A 20,883-nucleotide genomic window follows, 5' to 3' on the forward strand; every position below is an offset into this window, starting at 1 on the left:
AAGGCAGATATTCCTACCAGCACAGCGCTTACCAAATGGACAATTATTTGGAATGCCCTTAACTGCTTTCATAACTTTGTTTCGTGTGTGTTTCAGATGCCCAGCCAAAAAAGATCAGGAAAGTTCCCCCTGGCCTGCCCTCTTCGGTAAGTACTGTTACATTCCCCAGCATGAAAACCAAAAGTCGCTCAAACAGAAGGGAGAACTAACAGAGTTACTGACAACGACCATTAAAACAAAACAGGTGGGGTTTTAGGAGGGGCTCTAAATGACAGTCACGGGGGTGTCCACAGAAAGTTGCATAGCAACAACAACTGGGACCTAAAAGACACACACCATGAGCACCCACTAAATTTAACCACTAAGAGGCAAACAAAAGAAAAAGAAAAAAACAGAACCAAAAAATGGTGGAGCAAAACTAAATCAGGGACATCGGACAAAGGAATGTTTTTCTGGAAATCAAATAGAGAGAGCCAGCTAAAGGTGTTAACCTTTCGCGTCTATCAAGACAACTGGAGCACTGGGCCAGCCGCTCTTAAATATCACCTGTGCCAGCACAGTTGAAACATCTTCTGACTAACAAGATGACAAGCCAGCGCAGGTGTAACATACTGACTAACCAGGTGACACCAATTGGTGCCCCCATTGTGCTAATGTCCAAACTTGAAATATAAATGGAACACCAAAGCTTGTAAAACTGTCCCCCTCTCCAGCCCCACCGTTACCCCCCTCTTACCAGACTGCCACACCCTAGTCTGCCTATTTGCCCCTTAAGAACACACACCCACACCCAAGAACACTCAGACCTTTTGCCCTCTCCAAACCCAAAATGTGCCCACCTACCCACCCATTATCAGGAATGCTCCCATTTTTTTTGCATCCCCCATACTTAAAATGCCTCCCAGCACTCATCGTCACTGAGTGTGCACTCCAATAGCCAGACTATGCCCCCCCCCCCCACACACACACACAGTCCCAGTGGCATGGCAGGCTTCTCCCTGGTGTTTAGAGCAGCAGCCTAACTGGCAGAGAGAGAGCCTCCAGACCCACAGCTGTGTGCCTTTACACTGCCGACGAGGTGAAAAAATAAACAGAGCCCTACTCATTCACCCATTCATTTATTTAGACATGTTTTTATAGAGGGTCATATTTATAGACCTTTTTTTTTTTTTATAGATGTGCTTGCATTCCTTCCAGCCCAGCACCCTCATCCACAGATTACTTAAGGGGGAAAATGATGCTTGATGACATGCAGACCTGGCCGTTACCTGACTTCACTATACCGTTTCTGCTCTTCCCCTGTTCTCCTTCCGATTCTCCCTCTGTCGCTCTCCCTTCAACTCCCTATCTTTTTTCTCTCCCTCTCTCTTGTGCTCTACTTCCTCTCCTACCCTCCTTTCTGTTTCTCTCTCGCCCCCCCCCTCCATCCCCCTTGTTCTCTCCCTCCCCCATCCCTCTATCCCAGCTGCCCGTAGAGTTGGCTGCAGTCCAGGAATGGGCAGATGGCACAGTAATTAGTAGTGCATCTCTCCATTCCCTTTTGTACCTCTCCTCCTCTCCTCTTCTCTTCCTGTCTCTGTTCAATCAAATAACAGAAAAAACTTCACTGTGTAAGATCTGAGTTGTCGGGCGCATAGTTTGATTCTCTAACCCCTGCCAGAGTAGAGCTGATTCTGAGGGCTCTGCTAGTTCACAACCTCAGGACCTTCACCTCTTTAGTGACATGCCAGAGACTACTAGCAATCCTATGGGTGATGCTCTGTAAGCCACAGAGGAGACTGGATCATGTGTGTTAACCAGACCTAACTTGATCATGTGTGTAACACACACCACATATCGCAAACCTAGCCGTAAGGCCCTGGCGATCACAGAGAAGAAGCAGTAAGTTGAGGGCAAAATCCCCCCCCTTTTCAACCATTAAAGAAACCATTTGTTGTCTTGGTAACAGAGCATTAAGATCATAAGGAGTTCAGACATTGTGCTGAGTTAATGGAAACCTCCATGTCATTAGTTCAAGGCAGCGCCTTCGGAAAGTATTCAGACCCCTTGACTTTTTCCATATTTTGTTACGTTGTTACGCATCCTGTTTCCATTGCCTTAAACTAAAATGGATTCAATAAATCCTTAACAATCTACACACACTACCCCATAATGACAAAGCGAAACAGGTTTTTAGAAGTTTTTGCGCGTTTACTACAAATAAAAACAGATACCTTATTTAAATAAATATTCAGGCCCCTTTGCTATGAGACTCTGAATTGAGCTCAACACATCCTGTTTCCATTGATCATCCTTGGATGTTTCTACAACTTAATTGGTCGACCTGTGTTAAATTCAATTGATTGGACATGATTTGGAAAGGCTATATAAGGTCCCACAGTGCATGTCAGAGCAAAAAACAAGCCATGAGATCGAAGGAATTGTCCGTAGAACTCCAAGACAGGATTGTGTTAAGGCACAGATCTGGGGAAGGGTACCAAAAACTTTTGCAGCATTGAAGGTCCCAAAGAACACATTGGCCTCCATCATTCTTAAATGGAAGAAGTTTGAAACCACCAAGACTCTTCCTAGAGCTGGCCGCCCGGCCAAACTGAGCAATCGTGGGAGAAGGTATTTGGTCAGGGAGGTGACCAAGAACCCGATGGTCACTGACAGGGCTCCAGAGTTCCTCTGTGGAGTTGGGAGAACCTTTCAGAAGGACAACCATCTCTACGGCACTCCACCAATTAGGCCTTTATGGTAGAGTGGCCAGGCGGAAGCCACTCCTCAGTAAAAGGTACGTGACGGGCCACTTGGAGTTGCCAAAAGGCACCTAAAGATTCTCAGACCATGAGAATGTAGATTCAAGATTGAACTCGTTGGCCTGAATGCCAAGCGTCACGTCTGGAGGAAACCTGGCACTATCCCTACTGTGAAACGTGGTGGTGGTGGCAGCATCATGCTGTGGGGATGTTTTTCAGGGACTGGGAGACTAGGGAAAGATGAACGGAGCAAAGTATAGAGAGATCCTTGTTGAAAACCTGCTCCAGAGTGCTCAGGACCTCAGACTGGGGCGAAGGTTCACCTTCCAGTAGGACAACGACCCTAGGCACACAGCCAAGACAATGCAGGAGGAGCTTCGGGACACGTCTCTGAATGTCCTTGAGTGGCCCAGACAGAGCACGGACTTGAACCCGACCGAACATCTCTGGAGACCTGAAAATAGCTGTGCAGCAACGCTCCCCATCCAACTTGACAGAGCTTGAGAGGATCTGCAGAGAAGAATGGGAGACACACCCCAAATACAGGCATGCCAAGCTTGTAGCGTCAAACCCAAGAACTTGTCTATGTAATCGCTTCCAAATGTGCTTCAACAGAGTAAAGTGTCTGAATACTTATGTGAATGTGATATGTTAGTACATTTATAATACATTAAAAAAACACTAACATTTCTAAACTTTTTTTTGTCATTATGGGGTATTGTGTGTGAATTGTGGAGAAATAACAACTTTAACATTTTTTAAAAAGGATGTAACCTAACAAAATGTGGGAAAAGTCGAGGGGTGTGAATACTTTCCAGCAGATTATACAGGTGTACAGAGTTTGGGCTGTACTGTGTATAGGCCAAATAATTACATAAAACAAAAGGAGACAATTTAGTTCAGAGGCAGCCAGAGTTTTCTTGTAGTAGCCTTTTAATGTGGCCCAAAGGTTGCCGTATTAAGACTGGGAGTGTGTCTGTGGACTTGTTATTGTCAGTCTTAAAAACCTTCCACACTGCTAAGTTCTAGAGATATGACCCAGTGTCCTCAAATGTCAGAGGCTGTTGATTTGAATTAATAAATTCAAATACATACTCCTCAATAGAAAAAAAGAAAAGAAATTGATAAACACTATGTTGTACAAGGGTATGAAGGGAGGGATGGGTATCCTAATCAAGATATCAATACATGTTTTTTTGACTACACCTTCTCTACTATCTCCAATCGATTGGGAATTATTATTAGAAAATAGTCCGTTTGACGTACTCATCTCCCTACTGTGTGTTCTCTAGGTGTATGCATCGGCCTCAGGAGAGGAATATAACAGAGATGGTGCAGGGTATCCTGCCTCCAAGCCTGGAAATGTTGGCTACCCTGGCTCCTTCTACATGCAAGGTCATTACTTTATACCAGATCGTGTCTGGGGGCCAAAACTACACAGTGTACTTATCAGAGTGGGTTAGCCCATAGTGATAACTCTGCTATATGGCGAAAGTGGAACAAAACATAATTTTAGGTGAGGTCAATCAATTGAATAATGCATTAGCTGACCAGTGACGTCTATGGCGATGACCCATTCCTGTCTTATTTTCTCAATTTCTGCCTGTGGAAACGCCTACTGATAGTGAGTCAAAGCCCCGAGCTATAATGTGATACTCCGCCTGCCCTGTGTGTATCTTTACACTAGGATGAAGTCATCAGGCGTATGTGACATGCTTCATATGTTGTGGCCCCTTATTGTCTTATCTCTGGATGCTGCTCGTCCCTCTGGTGCTCACCCTCTCTCTCTTTTGTCCACACCCCTACCCTCCCCTGGTTTCCCCCTGACAGAAGGCCTGCACCCCTCCCCTGACCCGTGGAGTTCTGGCGGGTCGATGGGGCAGCCGGGTTACTCTACAGCCATGCTGAGTAACTCCCCCCACCTGGGCCAGCCTACACCCTTCACAGCCATCAACCCCCAGGACAGACTGGTGAGACTTCTGTCACAAACGCATACACCAAAAGGTTCTCTGTTTAAATAAAGGTTACATAAGATGGTAGTATACACCACTGTCATCTCGCTCTCTCCCCAAACACAGAGAATGACTTTAAGCCTGTTTTTGTGCAGAAACGCCAGCCGCTGCCTCTCTCGCCCCAAAACTACCCCCTGCACGGCAGCGAGGTGAACGGGAGCTTCCACTCAGGATCCACTGGCTACGGAGTCTCCAACCACACGTCCCCCATCAACGGAACAGACACCATTATGGGTATGACTGTCTACCACTGACACTGTCTTTTTCTATATAGCTTCCTGTTTCTGTCTATTTTTCTCTTACTTTCTGGCCCTTCCTCTGTTTGTTTGTTTCTCCCTTTACTTCTATATGTTCTTCAAAATGGAAATATCAGTTCTAATAGTTTTCTGTCTACTTTGTTTCATCACAGCCAACCGGGGGACAGGAAGCTCAGGAGATGAGATCGGCAAAGCCCTAGCATCTGTGAGTAGACCAAGAAAAAAACTAGGGCTGAACTCAATTAGTCGACTGGTCGATTTTATTTATTTTGTATTTTATTTTTTCGTTAGGCTGTTGGTCGACCTAAATTTGTTTTAGTCGAGCAGTAACGTGTGTGTGTGTTATATAGATGCGCCCGTCTCCGTGAACTAATCCATTGCTGAGGCCTAGACTAAAAGCCAATTTATGCTTGATACGAAAATGTGGTCGGAGGCTCCATATGGACACAAGTGTGACACAATTGCAGAGGCCAAATCCAGCTCTGTACCGCATCGCCTCCCAAATTTTGTAACAATGCAGAGGGCTCTGTATAGCTGCTCATTGACATGACTGGTTGACGGTAGGTGGGGTGGTACATCCTGTATAAACACAAACTTACTTCCTTGAAAACAGCTCTGCTCTGCTCCATGAAGCGCTAGAAGTATAAATGCCCTAACTTCTTCTGAGGCCGTATCACCTTAAATGCTGCATGGCCAATGCAGATGTCAGATTGACCATGCGCCCAAATGCACAATGCACTTCGCTCTCCAGAATATGTCTCTCCCACCAATTTGTGCACATTCATTGTTTCATAACTTCATTGTGTGAATTGTTTGCATTTTGATTGTTAGTGTACATAAATTCCCATTACATACAGTACCAGTCAAAAGTTTGGACGCACCTACTCATTCTATTGTAGAATAAAAGTGAAGACATTAGAACTATGAAATAACACAAATGAAATAATGTAGTAATCAAAGAAGTGTTAAACAAACCAGGACATATTTGAGGTGTCGGGTACTCTGCTACAGTGAGCTCCTGCCCAAGTCGAGCACTGCTTTTTATCCCTTGCGCAAATGGCCTACACCTGTGTCTGTCCGGAGCTCACTGGTGCAGGAAACTCTTGAGGGCCCAGAATATTTTCTACAATGTTGCACGTTCCCTAACGCATGCTTCGGGCAGAACCCAAGTTAGTAGTTGATACAATGTTGCACGTTCCCTAACGCATGCTTCGGGCAGAACCCAAGTTAGTAGTTGATACAATGTTGCACGTTCCCTAACGCATGCTTCGGGCAGAACCCAAGTTGGTAGTTGATACAATGTTGCACGTTCCCTAACGCATGCTTCGGGCAGAACCCAAGTTAGTAGTTGATACAATGTTGCACGTTCCCTAACGCATGCTTCGGGCAGAACCCAAGTTGGTAGTTGATACAATGTTGCACGTTCCCTAACGCATGCTTCGGGCAGAACCCAAGTTAGTAGTTGATACAATGTTGCACGTTCCCCCTCGGGCAGAAACAAGTTAGTAGTTGATACAATGCTTCATGGGCAGAACCCAAGTTAGTAGTTGATACAATGTTGCACGTTCCCTAACGCATGCTTCGGGCAGAACCCAAGTTAGTAGTTGATAGAATGTTTCAAGTTTGGCTACACATGGTCTGTCTGCAACAATGTGATTCATCGGATATTTATTTTTACCAGGATATTTATTACCTGCAGGCTGCAATGTTTTTATTTGGCTTTGTGTAGGCTATTTTTTACATAGATGGCAATAGAAGTTACTTTTTAGGTTTGTATCCTTTTCATTTAGAGTTGGATAGAATTTTGATTAATCCCATGACAATGATTTTGAGATATGAAGATGTAATTATACATTTAAATTAAACTGTTTCAAGAAAATGTGCTAATGAAAATCGTAACGGGCACGCAGATCAGAAGAAATAGTTTGATAAATTAGCAATCCACATGAAAAAGGTTGCTGACTCCTCGTGTAGCCTTTTACTGGCACCTTCAGGAGAGTAATGAAAGAATCTGCGAAAACCAGCTGGAGCGGGAGGAGAATAGTTGGGTCAGATTAAGGTTTTTTTCTTCTGGTTATCTAGATCTCTGGTGCCCTCTTGAGGCTCTTGTCTTCATCAAACCATAAGCTTAAAGCATCAGACAAGATCAATGCATATAGTTGATTTTATTAAAACACATTGGGTGTGTCTATATATGGGAAAAATACACATTTAAAAATGTCGACCAATCTATTTGGTCAAAAGAACAGCCGACTTTCGGTTGACCATGATTATTTTTTTCTCGCCCTAGAAAAAAAAACGATCTGCAAATAAGAGAATGCTGAGTCTTATGTAGTTCTCTGTGTCACAGATCTTACTATTGAATAGTGTTTCTCAAATTGCATACTACCGTGCTCTTAGCATGCAAATTGGAGCATGAGTCCAAATCAAAGTATTCGAAACGGAGTACGGAGGGCACTTCTTGAATGCGTACTTTTACGGATTCAATGGTTAGTAAGCAAAGAAATATGAATCGACCACATAAAAAATTACGCACATTTTCTTGAAATCAATTATTTGAGCTGACGTGAGTAAATACACTCCGACTTTGGAATGAAGTGTTGCCTATTCACATCTCATATGTTGCCGGACTACAATATTTTATCTTGATACGTTAATAAATACATGCTGTATACATTTTGGCATGGTTACTTGCCTACACTACCCACTGTTGGTTGTAAGCCCATAGTAAGTCTGTAATGCGAACTGGCTAGCTACTACTGTTAGTTGGCCAGATATCCACAAAGAATTTACATCTACCTTGGATGGCATTGATGATTTTTAGGTCATTTTTGCTTGTAGTGCTAACTGGCAAGCCACGAAGAAGTGTTAGGTAACTACTCACAGAGTTAAAATCTACTGTACCTTGCATAATTCATTTTAGGTAATTTTTGCATGTTTACCTAGCTGGCTAGATAACAACAATTTACATATCTAGCTGATAACTATCAAATACAATGTTTGCTTTGTGTACAGGTTCAGTGATTGGGAGGTGCAGCGTGAGGTATTACAGTAGGGGGAGTGCGAGTGCTTCTCAATGTAATGTTTTTTTGCGTTCTCCACACTCTCATCCTCACAAGAATGTCCTCTAAGAAGGCGCTTGGAACATGAGTGTGGAGCACGGTAGTATGCATATTGAGAAACACCCACCATTTCATGTTGTCTTTTTGTTTCTGTGTAGATTTATCCCTCAGACCACAACAGCAACACCTTCCCATCATCTCCGTCTACTCCAGTGGGCTCTCCCCAAGCCATAGCAGGTGAGTGGGCAGGGAGAATACACCTGTAGCTAGGAGGAACGCACCTGGGTTAGTTAGCCCTTAGTCTAATCTGGCATAGCGTTTCCCAAATGGGGGGTTGGAGCCTACTGCTAGTTCCTAGCCCAGTCTTCATTCACAACTGATTACGGTGTTATTTCGCTAAGTCTTTGGGTGAGTGAAAGGGCAAAAACATTAGTGAATCACTGACCTATGAGATCACACCTGTTTTAGGCCTTAGGGGGCACTATCCTGGGGTGTAAGGTTACAGCCACATGGAAAATGACAAGAAAATATATTTTGCAGAGGGAACTTAAATGACACAATTACAATGATAATATGGCTCCATCTATTGGTTTAGAGTGGAACTGAGTAATAGGATTAGGTTCTTGCTTGACAACAGTGCTTTGAGTGTGATGTCTGAAATGGGGTTTAGGGTTGACTGCTTTTTTGCCGTCAAGAATGGACCGTTTACCTGGTAGCTGGACAGACCCACTCTTGCCGTTAGCGCAGACTATTTTCACAGACCCAGATGCTCAATGTCTCTACCTCTGTAGGTTCTGCCTCTCAGTGGCCCCGGGGCTCGGGACAGGCCACACCCTCTCCAAACTTCGAGGGTGGACTGCAGGCTCTGGTGAGTAACTTATGTTCAACTCCATGTATGTGTGCAGTGGCACTGGTTACAATGATCAAAAACATCGGATCAAAAATACCACCTTGATCCTAAGCAAGTTGGATGAATTGAAGTCGATAAATTAAGTGTTTACTCATTGGTTTTACTTAACCCCGCCCTTTCCCCCTCCCCCTAAAGCAAAACAAGATGGAGGACCGTTTGGAGGAGGCCATCCACGTGCTCCAGCGTCACGCCGGGGGACAAGGGGGTCCAGGGGGGCTGGCTGACATGCACAGCCTCCTCAGTGCCGGGATAGGAGGGCTCGCCCAGGCCTTCAACAACGCTGGCCTGGGACTGGCCAACAGACTGCCCAGCCTGGTAAGAACAGGAGGGATAAATACGTAGTGGCCATATCTAGCCTCATGGGTGGTATATCCATTGATTAGAGTCACACTATTATGTACATCCTCCTCCTTCATGTGATACCAATGTAACACCTACTTGTCCGTAGTACTGTCTACTTGCCAAATACAATGTTTCTCATCTGCTCTATAGATGTCGAACCACCACGAGGACTCGACTAGTGGGGGTGTGCATGGTCATCATGGCCCTCCCTCTGGCAGCCAGCCCGAAGGCTTCACCAGTGAGTTTTTTTTATCACTCTTTATCACTCTTTTCATCATCATTTCAGAAAAGGAGTCGCAATGTTTGTCGATCTCTCTTTCTCAAATGATCTGCTGTGCTTTTCATTGACTTATCTCCCCCTCCCTCAGGCCTCTCTCGCTCCACACACTCATCCAGTGGCTCTGACATCAAAAGGGAGGACAAGGAGGATGACGAGAATTCCTCTGTGGCTGACAAGTCAGAGGATGAGAAGAAAGACTCGAAGGCCCGCACTCGAACAAGGTGACTAACCCTTCTGATAGCGATAAAACCTATCAGAAACACACGCGTCCATTTGAAGTCCGTCTCTCTCGGCCAAATCCTAACTTGAGACGCGCGTATGTGGGGCCTGTGCCATTGTCATAAAGGGGGTGAACTCTCACTCACTGAACATTATCATGATTTATTTAATGATTTAAATTCTGGTGCTTGAAAATGATTAAATGTAATTCAGGGAGTGCAGGTTTGCCATCATTATTTCAACTTAACACGACCCCAGCACCCAAAAAGAGGTGATTCTCCCTAGCACTGTTGTCATTTTTGCCCTCGTGTCTACCGTTGTTTTCAGAGAGATGTTCTCCTTCCAGACCTTCTCCTCCTCCCTATCAGACACGGGAGCAGAGTAAGTCTGCATCCAATCACGTGAGCCTCACACTTAAGGGGGTGTGGCCATAAATATAGATAGCTATTTAATTATTTTGAGAATACGTTTAAAAAAACGGATTATATCAGAACCATTTTAGACTGTGGGCAGAATTTCAGCATAAAAAAAAGCCGTGCTGTTAGTGCCTTGAGAATGGTTTATACAATCTTGAAATTATAACACATTCTTATAGCATACAATCTCTGAAGCAGATAACCTGAGTTAAATAACTGATGGTGTAAGTATTATGAATGTGAATGTTCAATTTGATGCCTTGCATTTCAGTTAAATAAGATGGTATCATGTCAGAGCTATTTCATGAATATAAACCTGGCTTTAAGAAAATGTTATACATTTATAAAGAAAAGCTGTTTATGTTCTGTCAGTTTGCAGAAATATGTAACTGATTTATCTAAAGCCCTGTTTTGTTGTAAAATTTCTAGCAACAAGTTTGCCCCAAAGTACTTTTTGTAATCATAGTCCACAAACTAGTACAGCACTCTCCCGAATGATAAAATTGAGTAAATATCTAGCGTGAACAAAATAATACTTGTTTGGACAGTCTTGTCCATGTTAGTAAATATGTCAGTCATACCCATGTAATGTCTTCTATCCCCCCCCCCCCTTCCAACCAATCCATCCCCCCTTGGTCCACATTGACTTTTCATCAGTCGTGATGAGGAGGACGAGGACGAAGAGGATCTGCCACCGGAGGTGAAGGTGGAGCGGGAGAAAGAGCGGCGGGTGGCGAATAATGCCCGCGAGCGGCTGCGCGTACGGGACATCAACGAGGGCTTTAAGGAGCTGGGCCGCATGTGTCAGCTCCACCTGACTAATGAGAAACCCCAGACCAAACTTCTCATTCTGCACCAGGCCGTTAATGTTATACTCAACCTGGAGCAGCAAGTCCGAGGTCAGTGTGCTGTCACTGGGGGATCCAGGTTTAGACAGGAGAAAAGACCAGGGTAGGGCCGCGTCCCAATTCTGAGTTTCTAGTCTCCTATTCTTCAGGTTGAAGGCCCTGGGATGTGTCTCAATTGTCTTGAATGGTTTGGTCTCTGTGGCTCTCTTCCTTCATTGATGTGATGTAATTGGAAAGGTGTCAGTCCATATTGCTTTCACCTGTTCTGTGTTTTTAGATCATTGCAGATGAAGGAGGGGAGGCCACTTTCAAGTATTGAGATGCTGCCTTTAGGCTAGTTTCCAACCATCAAGTTGTGTGTTTGTTGATCAGTGATGATGGGATGAAAGGGGATGAGGAAGCAGGCTATTTAGACTGTTTTGGGACTAGCCCTTCTCCAGTCCTATAAGGCTTTGCTGCTGTGGACACATACAGGCCAGCACTGGACTCATGTCTGGTGAAGTATGTGTTGCCTGATCTAAATGGCATGGGGCTGTCTGTCTGGGCTGTCTCCACTGTAAAATATGCTTCATGTGACTCTGCCTCACCCTCTACTATATTAACATTATTGATTTCCTTTATTTGCTTCTATTGCTGTCTGTGTCCAATCACGGTGCTTCTTGTCTGAGGCCTTAGCAACACACGTTTTTCTTTTTAACAACATTGTTATCTTACACTTCACGTTAAAATTATTTCAGGACCAGATGATGGCTTCTGTATTCGTTTCATCAGCTTTGGCAAATGGCCCAATTTTGAAGTGTGAAGATGTGATCTATTGCTTATGAGTGTTTTACATTTGGAAAAAATGTAAAACTTCCTCAGATAAAAAAAAAAAGTCCCAAGTTACTCTCTAGTCTTGTTTTATTTCTCTTGGGTTAACTTATATGGGCTTGTCTCCTCTATTATCCACAAAAAAAAGAAAGGAAAGAAATTCAGGCAGCTATCATTTGACATTTACCCCTCATGTTGTTTTAAAAACAAGACCTTACCACTTCTGTTTCTACAAAATGTGTTACTGTTATCTGTGTCTGGCTCTATGCATAGACCCCCCCACCACACTCTGTATTCTGCTTGCTGATTGGCTATACAAATGCAGACACAGGTTGTGATTGAATGGAGGGGCTCACTGTTCTGCTCCTATCCCAATCCTCAATGTATTAACTTAACCCTTCACTTCCTTATTGCAATGTCTTTGTTGCATGCCCTTATTTGTCAAATGTTAACCTTTTTAATGTACTGATTTTGTTGGTCATCTCCATGCCTCTCCCTCTCTTCAACCCCCTCTTTCTCTTTTCGTCGTTTACTTTTGCAGATGGCAGCAGTGACTTCAGCTTCCTTTCATTCAGATAAATACATTTATGGCAGCTGATGTATTTAACATGAGGCACCAGTGGCATTCAGCTTACTGTTGTCCTGTTTCCCAATCTCTCCCCCCTGGCTTCCTCTCTGGCCTTGTGTATGATCTAGACCTGCCAGAGGGTGTGTCGCTCTCTTTCTCCCTCTCTTCCTTGGACTTCTTACCTCCTAACTGACAGCCCCCCCCCAAAGGCCTCATATTATCCTCTGACTCCCACCCTGGACCCTGATCAGCAGAAGACAGACTTGTCTTTGCTTTGTCAGATTCCATTTGGAACATTTGGTCTGATAGTTGTCAGCCCATAATAACTCCATTCAAAACGCTCAATTTGACAAAATAACCCTAAAATGATCTATTTTGGCCAAGTGAAAGTCTGCCGAGAAGTAATAAAGTTGCTTTGCGAAATACGGTTTTGTTACATGCCAATTTTCTTTCTTCGTGAGTCATTTGCAAGGTCCTATGCGATGCCTTCGTTGACAGTAACAGTAGTGCTCTGGAATTAAGATTCCTCCATGTAAAAAAAAAAAAAGTAATAAAACATATTAAAGAAAAGGATTCTAGTACCATGTCCTTGGCGGTCCATCCCTCCGCTCGATCTCTCGCTCTCCTGCACCTTGGCGCCACTCCACTGGGATCATCCATCTGTGACCCCCATCCTCCTCACTGGAATACATTGTCCATCCGGACCTCCACAGCTTTCTGCTGCTGGCCTCCTGGCCAAATATGGCACTTAAATAATGACTGCTGTCACCTTCAGCCAACCAGGCAGTCTGCTCTAGGAGGTGAATTGAGTAGTGTGCAGGGAATGCTGTAGCCCATCTGAGGTCACACTCCAGGGAGAGGCTGCCCCTAAATGCTCGTCTAGGATCGGATCTAACGATGACTGACCCTGGAACAGCAATTTGCTATCCAAGGAAACCTTCCCCAGAAATTGTCCTTGGGGCTGTAGTTAGGGGCAACTTAAACCTGTAAGGGCAACTTGGAGGGTAAAAGCAGCAGGTGTTGGGGTGTACCATAACGACCCTCCTCCCTCCTCAGCAGCAGCTGCAGCACGGCCTCGCTGAAGGATGAGAACCTGACGGCCGAGGAGAAGGAGAAGCGCGATCGGGAGCGGCGCTCGGCCAACAACGTCCGGGAGAGGGTGCGCGTTCGTGACATTAACGAGGCGTTCAGGGAGCTGGGCAAGATGGTGCAGGTCCACCTGCGCAGCGACAAGGCCCAAACCAAACTCATCATCCTACAGCAGGCCGCGCAGGTCATAATGGGTCTGGAGAAGCAGGTCCGAGGTAGGCCTCTCTTTACGAATAGATCCAGGACCGCCAACCACCTTCACTCAGCCAATTAGTTCTTAATACTGGACATGGAGAATCAGGTACAAAGTAGGGATTCCTGTACCAACCAACCCAGTAATGTCTGCTTCCAACCAGTCAACTGAGGCTTGACTAGTATGACTGCTAAAGAGATCATACTGTGCCTGGAGATGCAGGTGCGAATAGGGCTTCCTTTTTCCTTTTACCAGTATGATTCACCTATAGGCCCTCTACCTCCACTCAACCACTCAACCAGCAGTCTCACCTCTATATGCACTCACCTGCCTCTGACTGTCCTTCTATCCTCTTGGATAATGGAAAAGGTGCGAGCAAAAAGAGTGCCGATGGAGGCGGGGAAAATGGGGGCTGCACCTCTGTCAAGATACTTAATGATCTCACCACTGCTGCCGTCTGGTCGTTCCTCTGTCCTGTCCAGCTGTGTCTTCCGTTCACCATTTTGGTCTACTGTCCTCCATGCTTGACTATTTATATACTTTTTTATATTTCTTTCATAACTAGAATCTCTCAGCATTTACACCTTAATCATACCTTCTTTGCCTGTCTAATCCTAACCCTTTTTGTTTTTAACAACTCTCGTTCTTCTATATGCCTAACCTTCTCCGTTTACTAGAATATACTGTGAAACCTGATGGGTTTTGCCTCTTGCCTCCATCTCTTTGACAATCTTCTTGATTGTGCCCACCATCGGTTTACATGAATTTTCAGCCAAAACCTGTAGATCCACTCCACCCCTCTGATTCTAACCTGTGTGGCCTCTTCCTAAAGAGCGTAACCTGAACCCCAAGGCAGCGTGTCTGAAGCGGAGGGAGGAAGAGAAGGTTTCGGGGGTGGACCCCCAGATGCAGATGGGAGGTGGGCACCCCGGGTTAGGGGGCGATGGACACAACTCTGTCAGCCATATGTAACACCCGGGTAAGTTGTCATACTGTGACTGTCCATATCGCATGTATTGTGGCACGTGTGTGTTACCATAATATAACAATCCCTGTTTCTCTCTTCCAGCTCCTGATCCTGTTGATTTGTACAGCTCTTAGAAGACGTGGCCTTATTCTCTTATCATGCATCTCAGTGGGCGTCAATCCACAGGTGCTCTCTATATATGCTAGCACATATAGTGGAGAAGCACATTCTCACACAAACACACACACACACACACAACTGACAAACGCCAGTGGCCACATTCCTGACCCTGAACACACAATACATACACCAATACACAGAGTTTTGAAGAATACTTACAGTAAACACCCTGAACTCCAAGAAGAGACTGGATCACAGGCAGAGGAAATTTAAACGCAATGATTTTTTTTGCGTAATGGTCATGTTTTTGTAAGACATTTTGAAGAAGTTGCTTTACGTGTTGGGAGCAAAATTTGTTTGGATCAAATAGTATTTTTGGATCAATTGCTCATGTGAGCAACCTAGGATTGTGTGTCCTTTTGATAGTCATTTGCCATTCCCACCTGAAAAGTAAGTCTTACTTTCATCACAAGAAAAGGTGACATCAGAATCTAACCTGTATGAGTAACTATGTGCCTGATGTACATGCATAACGCCAAGGCTTGGGCAAGTTACAATCGTCGTCGTCATCCCCACCATCATTTTTACTTTTTTTCCTCAATGTCAAACACAGAAGTAGAGTTTGAGGTATCCAGCCACCAGAATTGAAAAGACTGGACTGTCATAGTGACAAATGGACACTTATTGAATTGGCAGGCAGAGTGCTGTTATATAGCACAATGATAAAAAAGAAACCCTAGCCAACTTTGGCCATATTTCTTTGTTTATGCCTTCTCGTAAGGGCTGCCCAGACACAGGCCCGTCTGAAGATTTATTATGGTGTGTATTTTTTTGATCCAGGGATCCTACAATCCTTCCATTTTTGTCTTCATCTGTTTGTCGTCACTGACATGAGTGGAGTTGAAGGACTACCAGTGAGGAAGGTGAGCTCATCAATACATACCGAGACCAGGACAGGTCATGACTCTCTACTAGCTGAAAACCACTCCCCGTTCACCTACTATTCCACAGGATCACACTGGCATGATCATCTCAAGACTTCCTCACTCTGTCTTGGGGAGATTGGACTGAAACATGCAGGAAGTGTGTGTGCTCTGAACCAGAGCAAGCCTCTCCCCCTCCACCGTACCGGTCTTTGCCCCTCTGGTTCTGTTTCCATTTCAGCCAGGCCATGTGGACACGTGGTCAGTATACTCTGCCCCAAACTCAGTCAACCACCTGCCTTCATTGCCTTCTCTTCACGTTTGTGGCGCAAGTGTCGTCAGTTGGCAAGGCAAACCTAGATGTCCAGGTCATGCGTATTTAAGACTGTAAGTTTTCAGTAGACTACAGTTAGAAGAGGAGAGGCTATAGGGACACACTTGGTGCCCAAATTGATGGCGTATGTCGCGCAGAGTCAAGTGGAGCTGAACAGATTCCGCTCAGTCAGTCGAGCTGAAGAGACCTTCCCAGCTAGCTAGTTTATGCTCGTGGCTAGAAAATTCAGCAAGAATTTAAAACTTGTCTGCCGAAGTTGGGACTTGGAAGAGTGTTCAGAATCGTTCAGTTTTAATCAGAGTAATTGTTCATCCAGATGGTTACTACCAGTAGTACAAGTTATTTCTCATGTAGGCTGCTATCCTACTCAAAATAAAATCAAGTGGGATGGAACGAATTGGCCCCTTTTAACTACCTCCGGGGACATGTTCTACTGCTGCCCAGTGGGAAGCAAGTCACGCCGAAAAGCACCACGCCATTCGCACCATTTTGTCGTTGCTCGCCCATAGAAATAAACATGACTTTCTTTTACAAGTTTTTATTTTTTCTAACTATCGCCATGCTGCTGTTTTAGCCAGCATAAACTAGCTAGCTGTGAAGGGCTCATCTGGACGACAGACTGCGCCGAAGCCATTCGTCTCCACTCGACCCTCTGCTGCATCATTCATTTTGGCACCATGCGTATCCGTATAGCCTCTCCCATACAGAAGGAATGGCTGTTGGACTTCAAGGGGGTTTATTTTGTGGTGTGCATTCTGAAATGTCATGGATATCTTCCCTTGAATGCATTCAACTGCCATCGATGGACAATTTGTGTTCCTTAAATTACAGGAAGCATTGGGTGTTTTGAACAATTTACGAAGCCTGTTTGTAAGGATCCTTCTTTTTGTAGAAGTGATTTGTTTTTCGTTTGTTTTTTACTTTGTAAGATAGCTGTATGGGTTTTCTTTTGGATTGCTTACTTTCTTTTCATTTACATTGTTGAAATGTAAGGACGACTCATTTTAAAGATACCAGGAACAAACTTTAAGTGTTTCTCTTCCCTCCCAAACGAAGTGATCTCTTTTTTTTCTTTCTTTTTTTTCCAGAATTTTCTTTGGGAAAAGCATGACGTGCCAGTTGCTTTGGTGTAAAAGTAGTTGGCATTCCTAATCTGGCTAGAACATCCCCAAACTTTTGGAAGTACCAGTAATTTGGAGAATGTCTTTTTTTTAACTGCAAAAAGTCTGTATATGTAATTTAAACCAGTTATTACTACTTACTCACTATCAAAGGAAAATGGAAATGTCTGAGTATAGAGTACCATAGTATGAGTCATAATACCCATAAAACGAGCGGTCAAAGAGAGATGTTTCCAATTGTTTTTCCACCATTCATTTTTCCCGTCAGGGATCTTAGACACTTAAAATAAGGGCTGTGTTTCATGTAGGTTTACCCTGGCGTGATGTTTTGATAACCGAGTAAATATTTTTAGGACAAGGTGAATTTTTAACAATATATTCGCTTGATTTAAAAAATGTATTGGGGGGGTGGGATCATAAACAAATACAAATGCCATGATGATCTGGACAAGACTGCCGAATCAAGGCAGTAATCTTTGGATTAACAATCTGTTAGCTAATTGTTGTAATTAATAAATTGGCTAAATTTCTTTCAATTTACAATTCCAGGAGCTGTCTTGTGCAAGTTGTAAATTGACACATTTTCTCAAGGTGTTCGCTTGAGATGGTGTGCAGGAGCTTGCAGGGATTTGTAGTTTTGCATGGTCTAATTTGATGGTAATTTGCATTTTTGAATCTGATTAAATGGAGCTGAATATATTGATAAAAGTCCCCTTGTCTGAGAGATTTACATGGTTGTCAAAACGTCAGGCCAGGGTAAGCCTACATGAAACACAGCAGCCCTTTTAAGTGTTTCCAAAAATCCCCTGTGTGAAAAATGAATGGTGGAAAAACAATTGGAACCATTTCCCTGTTTGATTGCTAGGTTTTATGCGTATTATGACTCCTACTGTGGGGCTCTATTGACAAGCTTTGTCACACAAACATTTAGTACAAATGATTGAAAAAGGAACAAAGTTGTATGTGTTTCATACAAGTTAGATTTTATATCAAAACCTTTCGGCTTGCTAGGTCTACAGTTGCTGTATTGTCAATGTCTGTTGGTCCTAGTTAAACATTTCAAAACAAACAGAAAAAGATGTATGAGGAATTAATGAATAGGGCAACCTTAGTCATTCTCCTGACTTTGGGATCATTGTTAGTGGTTACTCACCAGTGCCCGAACACTGTTGAATTGTGATTGTCTCTGCATGAATGGCTTTCCAAGAGAACCTTTTACAGATAAACATGGGAGGGACATGTTGACATGGGAGGGAAGAGTGGGGCAATGCTTCAGTAAATCTCTATGAATATTGTTCTTATTAGCGCCCAAAGTAAAATAAACTAAAGTTTTTTTTAGTGTTTTTTTTTTACATCTTTTCTCTGTCAGTTAGTGATGGCATCTCAGATTTTGGCAAACTGAGTTCGCTTTGATTTACTGAGCCCTATTAGAAGTTTCTATAATAGAAGTGTCCCCAGACCTTTTATCTTCTGTACAAACCATTGGCGATTTGGAAACAATACTCATGTGGAATAGAGTATGATGTCCTTATTTTTTTATTTGCAACAGTCGTCTGAACTTTATTTTCTACTGAATTAGGGCAGAGATTCATTATTTGTTACCATATCAAACATCTGAAATTGACATGTCCTGTATGTACCTATACAGGACCTTGACCAGTTTTTTTTGTTTTACTTATTAACTAAACAGTATTTTCCCGTGCAGAGTGATACTGAATTGTAACAGTATTTTTCTTGATTTTGTCAGTTTCTTTCATAATAACCATCCTCCAGATGAAACCCTAAGCATTAGTATCAGTAATGTATTGTTTCCACCTCAACTGCCATTGGTTTGTCTGTTTCACAGAGGACATGTATTGTCTTTTGATTTATTACTCGAATGAGATTTGAGAACTCAACATCGCTGACGTGTGTTCCTTTTTCGTTATTATTAACTGAATGTTGAGTACAGTATCCTTAGAACTTCCCTTGTCAAAATGCACAACTAGTATTTTGCCAAGGGGCCTCATGGTCTGCCAATCTCTGCCCTGTTCAACAGATGGACACACTGCTACAAAACTCACTGTCTCTCTTACATTGGGGACAGAATCCATTTGTCCTCAAAGTGCCTCCAGTTTCCTATTTTTTTATATATAAAGTAGATATTGAGAACTGTCGTGTATATAACAGTAATGTAGCAATAAATGTGCCATTTTTAATAAGAGAAATATACATTTTTTCAATGTCTGTCTTTTTGAGCTTGTATACCTAAATGAGAAAAAAAACATTGTAATAAAGGGTTGAAAACGTATTTAGATTATTTGCTTTTATGTTTGTAGGCTACTGTGTATTGAAAACATGATGATCTCTCTGCGAATGTCTACTACAGTGCGATTCCACCCTTCTCCCTGATGCACATGCTCACGCCCTCTTCATGGATTTAGAAGGAATAGGTAGAATTAAGAAATATAGTTGAATTGCCGCCTGACCTAGCATCAATACATCATTTGTTCCTTTTCAGTCCTCAGGCCTCATAATATTTGGGATCTGTTGGCAATTTTTTTGTGAAGGTGTGTGAAGGTAGCCTGAAAGAAGCGGCTGAGAATGCCCCAAGCGTTTTATGTTTTTGAAGAATTACAAAGTGCTGGATGGGAATATGGCCATAAGTGTATACCTGTCTGTACTCCATTGCAACTAAAGACAGATCTGAAAGAAGGCTACTGGAAGTATACTCTCATTTACAGGCTAATTATGATATTCTCCAGTCCTTTGCATTTTTTTGAGTAATGACTCCATGCAATGTCAGTTTGATTATTCAATTTCCAATGATTCTAGAGCTATGAGAGGACAGACTCTATGGGAATGAAAAATGTGGCTAAATACTTACTTACAGTCAACAGCGGCAGTTTAGACACGAAACAGACACATGCTCGCTGCACACTACCTTCAGACTGTTTGCAAAAATTTTAGCAAATGGTTGCGGCTAACACAAACAAAGCAAATGGAATATTAGCCAACATTCGCAAACTATTTCCCGTGTTAAACACACCTATTAGGTGTTATTAATAATTATAAACTGGGTGGTTCGAGCCCTGAATGCTGATTGGCTGACAGCCGTGGTATATCAGACCGTATGCCATGGGTATGACATTTATTTTTACTGTTCTAATTACGTTGGTATCCAGTTTATAATAGCAATAATGCACCTCTGGGTTTTGAAATATATGGCCAATATACCACGGCTAAGGGCTGTGTATATAGCACTCCGGGTTGCATTGTGCATAAAGAACAGCTCTTAGCGGTGGTATATTGGCCATATACCACACCCCCTTGGACCTTATTGCTTAATTATTAAGTCATCAGGCATATTAAGAACAAATTATAGAAATAGGTGGGTTTATGACTTCCTAACTTGACCAGATAGTGACAACCATACTGTTAGGAATTAGAATAATATAATGGACGTGAACCTTCTTATGATGGGATAAAGGTCAGGGAGTTGGTCGACCATGGTTTGCAAGTGCTATGATAAGATGTTATGTCAAATAATACATTTGAATTTATCTGCACTGTATGTTTGTTATCTAGCCAGACAGTTTTTCAGGGGAATGATTCCATAAATAGTTTAAATTAACTGCCAATATGCCATCATTCCATTCAAACAATGCAGTCAATCCACAGCCAATGGCTTA

General features: G+C 43.2%; 1 protein-coding gene across 2 annotated transcripts in view; it reads left to right on the top strand.

Moving 5' to 3' along the window:
• The window catches only part of LOC115102718 (transcription factor E2-alpha-like), a 43,077-nt gene extending 23,575 nt beyond the window's left edge, over positions 1-19,502 (top strand). The window contains exons 8-21 of one of the 2 annotated variants that reach the window (XM_029622952.2): positions 97-146; positions 4,034-4,136; positions 4,572-4,711; positions 4,849-4,987; positions 5,163-5,215; positions 8,231-8,309; positions 8,864-8,940; positions 9,118-9,297; positions 9,475-9,562; positions 9,693-9,825; positions 10,151-10,204; positions 13,525-13,769; positions 14,580-14,726; positions 14,817-19,502. In XM_029622952.2, the coding sequence (XP_029478812.1) occupies positions 97-146; positions 4,034-4,136; positions 4,572-4,711; positions 4,849-4,987; positions 5,163-5,215; positions 8,231-8,309; positions 8,864-8,940; positions 9,118-9,297; positions 9,475-9,562; positions 9,693-9,825; positions 10,151-10,204; positions 13,525-13,769; positions 14,580-14,719 (1,481 nt within the window). In that variant the 3' untranslated portion in view covers positions 14,720-14,726; positions 14,817-19,502. Of the gene's footprint in view, positions 1-96; positions 147-4,033; positions 4,137-4,571; positions 4,712-4,848; positions 4,988-5,162; positions 5,216-8,230; positions 8,310-8,863; positions 8,941-9,117; positions 9,298-9,474; positions 9,563-9,692; positions 9,826-10,150; positions 10,205-10,896; positions 11,139-13,524; positions 13,770-14,579; positions 14,727-14,816 lie in introns of both variants that reach the window. The other variant, XM_029622953.2, reaches the window with a different exon arrangement.
• Positions 19,503-20,883: the final 1,381 nt, after the last annotated feature.

Source organism: Oncorhynchus nerka, linkage group LG20 (assembly GCF_034236695.1).
Source record: "Oncorhynchus nerka isolate Pitt River linkage group LG20, Oner_Uvic_2.0, whole genome shotgun sequence".
Taxonomy (NCBI): domain Eukaryota; kingdom Metazoa; phylum Chordata; class Actinopteri; order Salmoniformes; family Salmonidae; genus Oncorhynchus; species Oncorhynchus nerka.